We start from the raw sequence: 9329 nt of genomic DNA on the forward strand, positions 1-9329 counted from the left end.
CTGGCAGTAGTTACCTACCATAAGAATAGGTTCTTTAGATCCTTAAACTGAAAGCTGATTTTATATTATATATTGCGAGGAGAAGGACATAATATAGTTCCAGACACAAAAATATAAATTAATATATAAAAGCCATTTAAATTTTCGTAGTCTTAGAATAAAAAAGTAAATTTACATATTCTATTAGAGTTAATTTTGCATTTTTCTCACTCAATGACTTGTAAGTATTTTTCCTGAAATAATTATATGAACATCATTGACTCGACATTAAATTTTTTACAAAAAATGAAATTAACTTATCTTCATATTGTAATTTACTTGTATTTATTGAAAACGTTACCAAGTCAAAATTTATCTCATTGTCCTAAAACTACAAAGAATGGAGATTAAAAAACATTTTAAAGTTAAGATTTACCTTTTGATATGAAATAAGATTCTTGGAACAAAAAGTTTATATCGTTCCAAGAGGTAAAAATAATACTTTTGATCAATAGATAAATATAAAATAATTCTAAATGAAGCATTTTTTAAAAATAATAATTGTCATTGATGTTGTTTTTCAATGCTATATATTGAGAAATTATTATACATTGTAGGTACTATAAATAATAAAAATTCGTTCTGTTGTAATATGATTTAATTTTGAAAATATACACTTGACAGTTTATATAGCCATATAATAATTATTATTGTTACAAAAAAATAGAACAAAAAAAAATCGCCCAGCATGGCTAATTATATAATATTAAGCATTTGCATTTAAAGTTCATAGCGGATAAATATACATTTATTTCATACAGACTATTCTGTTAATTTATACATGTAGCTTTATACTTGTGTAATAATAATTATTATAATTATATAGTTTGATATAAATTCCACATAGTTTTTTTAAAGTTGGTTTTTGAACATTTCTTTTAATCGCAGCATTTTAGAACTGGTACACAGAGTGTCTTACGGATATTGTTTATTTATTGTTATATAAGCATGGGCATTGGAGATTTTTAAATTCAGTTTTTCTTATAAATTAATCGATTATAAAGAATACTAACGTTTACATGTAATAATTACAAATGTTATTATTTTGTTTGTTTTTTTTTTTGAAAAATTAAAATTATAAATTCAGACTGATTCAATTTTGTTTTAGCTCTGCACACGCCCTAATATATTTTTTACAAATTGCATATATTTTAATTTTATTTTTACATTAAACACATACTTTTCAATTAAAATCATAGGTTAGCTTTTTTTGTTACACTTAAAAAAATTTCATTTATATTAAAATAAACATATAAAGTTTAAATCGTGTATTTTATAAAATGTATAAATAAACATAATAATATGTTGAATAATAATGATTTTCATATTACTATAGCTGTATCGTTATTTAAAATTTTTCTTTCGATTTTTTTGAGTAAGGGAAACTATTTGAAATTATTATTTATTAGTTTGTATTACCATTGGTCGGGTCTTTGCACATATTAGGTTTCGCGGTGGTCTTATCCACTTATGTACGGCGGATATAGAACAAAACAATTATTCAATATATTTTTTTTTGAAAGTAATGTCACTGAATTGAGTAACTAATCCGTCTAAATGAAGCTGGGTACGATTATTATAATTATGAAACATGATCAAGACTATTGGTTGTAATAATCCCAATAGTCGTCCGATTGGCCACCGCGTTCTTCCTCGGGCACCGTCGACCAGTCAATCGGCTGTTTGCCCATTTCTTCTAATATGTCGTTAATTTCCGCAAAATGTCCGTTAGATTCCGCAAAAGGCTGGCCCTTGAAATGTTTGTCTGCTGCCGCCGAAGGATGACGGCACGTTAGTGTTATATTATTGTGGCAGTGCCGTGACAAAATCCTTCCAAAATTATACTTGGCTTCGAAGCCCCACAGCAGAACGCCGAGGGGCCGGCGCTGCACATCCCGGGCGCGGACATAATTACATACTCTTACAACAATTTCCCTAGTGATGTTCATCCAGAGTTGTGTGTGCGATTCGTCACCCCGAGTAAGTCCAGTGTTCAACAAAAGTACACCTTGCCAAGCCCAATAGTCTAACGTCGTGCGGGACATGTCCAGATTTGGATCTTCGATCTGGTCTGTTACAGCGTCGAATATTCGCTTCAACACGTTATTGTCGGGAAGACTGTTTCCACAATGTAATGTGGAAAATGCCAACCCGTCGGACTCGAATTCGTTTTTCCTGCCCCGAAACATTGGCGGATACGGGTCTTGTCCGGTAATTATCACTTTGATTAGGTCAAGTGGTGTCCGATGCGTGAAAGACCAAATCTTTTTGGACGTGTTCGGACTGACCATATTAAACACGCCGGTCGTTTCGTCGAGTTCTCCCGTGTCCATCAGTTCTCTGTCGATTCGTGCGAGGTCGTTTTCTTTTGCAATAAACACTGGTTTCAAAATCCTATGATACCACCTCTGCTCGACGTCACTCGGATTTAGGAAAACCCTTGGATACTTCTCGGCAAAATACACCATATCTTTGTCGGATTGAGCCATCTAAGCGGAGCCAATGAAAAATCAACCTGTAACAATATGTAACCGTTTTATAACAAAATAATACCTAAACCAAACTGCAACGGCTCGACTCGTCGTGTAACATTAATTGTCGTCAGTGATCAAAGTGGATTAAAAGAAGTGGGGAATGTAACTAATCAGGTTAGTTCCTAAAATCCTAGTTTTCGTAAAAAAAAAAAACGAAATGGAATTTTTTTTAATCGTATAACTGTTTTATTTACGCCCAAATTATATGGCAGTTGATTTTTAAAATCCAAAAAGGGGTGGATAATTTTAAACAAAATTTGTGGGGGCATGGAAAATACTAACTAAATTAAATGGAACGATGGTTTCTTCGGTACCCTCTGCCCCGCTTCGACCATAGCTTGATGTACAATGTATAGATTATTATATGTTTGATACGATGGACGAAAGTGTTAATTTAATTATCGTACAAAAATCAATTATCCAACATAAAAATACAATTTTGTGACAGTTGCAAAATTAAAGTCATATAAATATTTGTTAAACATGTTATTGTTGAATATAATTTTATTGTTACACATTTAATGTATTATCGTTAAAAAACCACTTAAGCAATGCCGCCAAAGTAATCAAATTTAGCATTTGCAAAATATTACATTGTATTAATTTATAGTGATTGTACGCGTCAAGGTAACATATTATAATTAAATACATTATTTTAATGATTAAATATCAGCTTATGGTGGTTTGTAACAAAATTATATTAATTTTTTGGGCTACTAGAATTTTGAAACCGAAGATTTGTATAATATTTATTTAAGGAAATGTAATATATTTACAAAATCATAGCAAACGAAAGGATTGATGAAAAATGAAAATTTGAACGCCATCATTTTTTAATAAACGTTGTCTGAACATTAACGAAATTAAAAAAATATGTTCTTATTTAAAAAAAAAAAGAGATACATACTTGTTTTACAGATAAGCGATGAAGGTAAAAATTTTCATTGTATTGAAAAATAAAGTAAACTTTTACCTATAAGTACAGGAAAAAATTACTTTAAAAATATTCATATTTTCTGAGAAAATGAGTGTCTTACATCAGACGGATCACCCTGTAATATGTTGTACAACAATTAATAAATAAATAATAATTAAACAATTTATAAATATTAGTCCAATTATTAATATTCGACTTGCGTGTCTTTGAAATGATCGGCTATTATAATTATAATTTTATGTACTGCCCAGATTGGTTATCTATGGACCAGTCAATAACTTAGAAGATATTAGATTATTATTTTTTTTTTATATATGTTTATAATTGTTAGTCGAGACAAAATTAATATATTTTTTTTAAAATTATAACTCCGTTCCTTATATTATATTACAATCTTATAAACTTAAGTTTTTTAAATAATAACGTATATATTTGATTAACTTTTTCAATTAAGAATAATTTGCTGAATATTTTGACTGGTCGGTAATCAGTTTTGGATAATTAGTTTCAAAGTTATTTAAGTTTAAAATTTAAAACGGGCGTAAGGGTGGAGAGTAGAGATGTTTTTTTCTGGGCAACGCCTTTCCTCTCCCGTTATAAATTTTAAAATTGAATAACTTGAAAATTAATTATCCAAAACTGGTTATCGACCAGTCAAAATGTTCAGCAAATTGTTTTTAGTTTAAAATGTTAATAAAATATATACGTTATCATTTAAAATTCTTAAGTTCATACGTTTTTAACATATAAGGGATAGGGTTATATTTTTTTAAAAATATATTAAATTTGTCCCAACTAATAACTATAAAATTATAAAAAAAAAATAATTAAAAAAGTTAACCAATCACCCAGTAAAAAAAAATTATAATTATAATACTCGATCGATTTCAAAGATACGCAAGTCGAAAAAGATATTAATAATTGGACTAACATATATAAATTGTTTAATTATTATTTATTTATTAATTGTTGTACAATTTATTACAGGGTGATCCATCTGATGTCAGACACTCATTTTCTCAGGAAATATGAATATTTTGAAAATATTATAATATTTTTTTCCTGTACTTGTAGGTAATAGTTTACTTTATATTTCAATGCAATGAAAATGTTTACCTTCATCGTAAAACAAATATGAATCTCTTTTTTTTTTAATGAGAACATATTTTTTTATTTCCGTTAATACTCAGACAACGTTTATTAAAAAAATGTTGGCGTTCGAATTTTCATTTTTCATCAATTTGTTCGTTTGCTTTGAATTTGTAAATATATATCATTACCTTAAACAATTATTATTAAAAGTCTTCGGTTTTCGAAATTCCAGTATTCCATAAAATTCATATTTATGTTAGCATTTTGCGATAGGCGAGAATACCGATAGCCATTAAAATGTTTTGAGCTAATGATAGACAACATTTCAAACACAGTGACGGTGACAGTGCTTTTTATCAATGTTATTATTTAATTGGAAACTGTGCTACTGTTGTAAAAACCGAACAAATATTGATCTTAAATTTAAATAGCGAACGCAGAGATAAATGAAATTTAAAAATTTAAGCCCTAAATTTTTTTTAATTTTTTGGTCAACATATTTATGTAACTAAAAACATAGGGTTCCCGTTTTAAAAAAAAACAAGTCTAGTCAAGTTGTTTAGGCCGAACTAATAACATTTATAATAGTACAAAAATTAATAATTTTTATAAAAGGCTAATATCTTATAAAATATTGACTGGTTCATAGTTAGTAAAAAATCCTGTACTTTTAAGTATTGTTACGTACGCTGACCTACACCCACACACACATCTACACATATATTATAATAATGTGGTAAAGATAACAAGTATTAAGTATTTACAGTAGAATAAAGGCATGCGCCATTATGTCGGCTTTTGACAAAGTCCACACTGACAGCAACCGATAAGGTATGTACGGATGGCCATTTCGCACATCCGCTGACAACGTTATCTAAAAAACCCGCACTAACAAGTATATACAATACTTAATATAAGCTACAGTAGATAAAATAATATCACACAGTATATTATACCTATACCAGACGTCTGGACCGGTTGATTTTAAATTATTTTGATTAGTTTTTTTTGTTTATCTCAACCGCGGTGGTTCTAACGTTTATACTTAGTTTTTGTATTATTTTTGTCTGTTTGTGTGCGAATATATAGTGCACGGGACAACTATAGTGATATTATTATTATACTCGTCGCAATTGATCAGATCGTTGATCAAAAACGTGTCGTTGGACCAAAATAAAATAACAAACCTATGACAACGTTAAATTTGCCACATCCGGCGTCGCCGGATCCGGTGATACGCATCGTCGGTAAGGCAACATTCATTAGTCGCCACATGTTTGGCTTTTTATCGAAACATGGAAACAAATGGAAAGCAACAATGTTGGTCTATGTTACCTTAGTGTGGACCAGGCTTAATATTTAGTTTATTTTATAAAACAGTATATGTGTTTTTTTTTTAAATAAATTACTTATTTTTATTCAATAACAACAATTATTATTATAGATACATTTATATCTCGTTCTGCTAATAACACTTCACTCCACCAAAGTGAACCACCAAAAAAAACAACAAAAAATATTATTAGACGTCAGTATCATGAAAATTATTCAAACACAGTATATTCTTGGCCAGATGATGTACATGATCGTCGTATAAAACTCTATTCATCATTGCATTATTTATTTTACAATTATTAACTCTTTAATCTAATATTCTAGATTCTAGAATCAACATGGTAATAGTGTTATGAACATAACCTTCAGTTAACCTCTACACACCATTACACAAAACAACCAACTACACTAAGCATAATAATACCCATATTATAATAGCTCTCTGAGTCATACATTGGCATACCTATACGATAGATGACTAATAATTATTACAGAGCGCACCTGCATGGTTATCTGGCGTAGTGATTGAATTATATTACAAATATATATATATATCAATACTACTTTAGTCTGTTCCGCTTTGATAAGCTATTTGGGAAAAACATGTTATTGCCATTCTATAAGATTAGATTGCCAAAATAATACCAATTAAAATAATCACACGATGAGCGTTCGCTGTAGCATCCGCCCATCGGGTCAACACAATTCACACAATAACACATTACACAGATTAGCATAACCATATAAATAGGAGTAGGATCCAAGCCTATTCCAGACGAATTATTACACTCATGTTAAATACACTTATGTAGCTGTTGTCTACGCACTTTTACTATACAATAAATTTTATACTTATATTTTTGAAAAAGTCTTAAATTATTTTAAATCCATCTTCCTGAACTGGTTTCAAATTGAACAAACACGATACTTTTTGATCTTATACATCACCAAGCATCACAATAGAAATAAATAATCAAATCTATGGTTTGATATGCCACGATAATTGTGTAGAAGATTAGGTGTGCCGTGTTGTCGAAAAGGTTGAAAATCACTGATCGAAAGCCTTGTAATGATTAACGCGCGGTCTCAGAACATGTCGAAACGTGTCGAGACTTGTCAAAACAGGTCGTGTCGTATTTGTATAATATTATAAATGCCCCAAAATTACTATACATAAAAATTCAATTATTTAGCGCTCTAGCAAATTAATTATTTTGTATTAAACATATGTCTCCAGATTGGTATTATATTGTTATTTAATGTACTACACAATTTTGTCTGAAAACGTTGATTCGAATTGTTCCTATTTGAACAAAAATTAAGTTGTGATGCACTTTTTTGTAGTTGATCGATACACTTAATGAAAACCTTTTAAAAAAGTTTTGACTACAGGGTTTTAAGAAAATTGGTTATGTTTTTGCTCCACTATAGACGCACTTTAAGTCTAACTATTAGACCTTAAATCCTACAAACTACACCTAGCAAAAAGCAAAACAAATTTACCCCTCCTCGGGAAAGTGTGCTTATGATAATTTATATATTTTTATTTCATTGGTTTTTCACTGTATATTGGTAGTACTATATCTAATAAAGAATATTCAATACATATTTGGTGCTAATTTAAATATAAAAATAAAAAAAGTAGACACCGCCGTGGTTTAAGATTAACTATTATTAATAGAGGTATAATTCATGGGTAACTAATACATTTTTTCAACTATTCTCAATTATTTGTTTTATTTTGAAATTTTTGTATTATACACCGATTGCTATTAGCTGTAATTCAAACGCAAGTACCTACAATCTATATTATATTATAATAAAACACTTAACCGATTTACACCTTAAAAAAATCTGAACAATAGTCAAATATGGTCAATATAATTTCGAATAAAGTCTAAATATTTTAGCCGTTGGTGATGAAACATTGCTAACTAAAGAAAAAGGCGAAATCTATTTTTTTCAAGGACGAAGTACGAATATTACCACTTTTAAGCAATATATAAGTAGGTCACAAAGACAGGCCACGTCCATCCGACAATGACAATGTATATTACAAGCAGCCGTATGCACCATAAGTGTACGGTAGATGTAATGCACGTACAAAGCAAAATAATTGTATAATGTAGCAGTAGGATAAGCTAATAATAATGAGACAATTATTGTCTTTAACCATATTATTATTTTTATGTTTATAGTAATAATATACCTATTTAATTTTTTTTTATTGATATAGTAGTCTAGATAGCTTGTGGTGCGAGCAGTATAGATTTTCAAGGTGTTTTTTTTTTTAACAAACCGCCGGTAATGTATTGGAATAATAATTGCTGAACACTTATATAGTAATAATTATATGCACGCTATGCTTACCAATACAAATATTGTCGACTTGATTCGTATGGAATAGGTGAATTCTCGACGAGACTCTTTCGACGCTTACTACTATTATGTAGAAAATAAAAAAACCGAGTTTACAATTAAAACTTTTTAAATGTGAAAAATAATTTTGCTAAAAACTAATATGTTTATGAGGGTGCGTGAAATCGAACAGACCGCACGCCTAAGGTCCACTGACAATACTGCTGGAGCAATAAAAACATATTTACCGACACACTCACTCCCTGTGGCGTTGACCGTTCACTGTGACGCCTCGAGAAAAGTGGGAGTGCTATTGCCTTGGCTGGTAGCTACAATATTATATTGTAATAACGTGACTAAGTCGTTATAATATACTTTGTATAATAATAAAAAATAGAACATTTTAATTACATAAAATGAATATTATTAATATGTTTAACGTAATACTAGTTACATCCAAACATCGCTTCTGCAACAATGACCCTTTTCCCTTCCGTTTCTTTCCTATTTAAGTTGTAAAAGTCATAAATATAGGTATATTATTTAACAATAACAAATAGAATAACAGATAAAAGTAAATGCGAAAACAAGTTAATCAACATTGCCCTTTACACCCCCACATGTTGATGATCTAAGTACTAATGCTAATAATAATATGCAATATAGAATATATAGTGAAAAAATAATAAGATAACAACTAAATAATGTACTTTGCGGTTATTACATATTATAGTCATATCAAATTAGACAAAAAGAATGGAACTAATTCCGCGAAAGCTGAATTTTGGTACACAAACAGTCCATACCATACTGATCAACATACTACAAAAGTCCCCAAGCCTACCCCTTGTGCGTAGCCCTCCATCTCTTAAAAAGGGGTTGCGCTAACCCCTCACCGTTTCTTCTTATAACCCGATAACCGTTAGACTTATGGTTAAAGTGTAAAGGATAAAAATTAAAGGCCGTCGAATTTACCATATGCTAAGTTATATACTTTATTTGCTAAAACTATTGGTCATACGTAAGAATGACCA

General features: G+C 29.7%; 1 protein-coding gene across 1 annotated transcript; it reads right to left on the reverse strand.

Annotated features, from left to right (window-relative positions):
- Positions 1-1045: 1045 nt before the first annotated feature.
- On the reverse strand, positions 1046-8684 carry LOC126845305 (uracil-DNA glycosylase-like). Its single transcript, XM_050583955.1, has 2 exons — positions 8308-8684; positions 1046-2554 (listed from the first exon to the last, which is right to left on the reverse strand). The coding sequence occupies exon 2, from the start codon at positions 2526-2528 to the stop codon at positions 1641-1643; it is 888 nt and encodes a 295-aa protein (XP_050439912.1). The 5' UTR covers positions 2529-2554; positions 8308-8684; the 3' UTR covers positions 1046-1640.
- Positions 8685-9329: the final 645 nt, after the last annotated feature.

Source organism: Adelges cooleyi, unplaced genomic scaffold, assembly GCF_023614345.1.
Source record: "Adelges cooleyi isolate 19-005CV unplaced genomic scaffold, UGA_ACOO_1.1 ACOO_flye_CR_arks_rails_tigmint_CR_PRNA_740, whole genome shotgun sequence".
In the NCBI taxonomy this organism is placed as follows: Eukaryota; Metazoa; Arthropoda; class Insecta; order Hemiptera; family Adelgidae; genus Adelges; species Adelges cooleyi.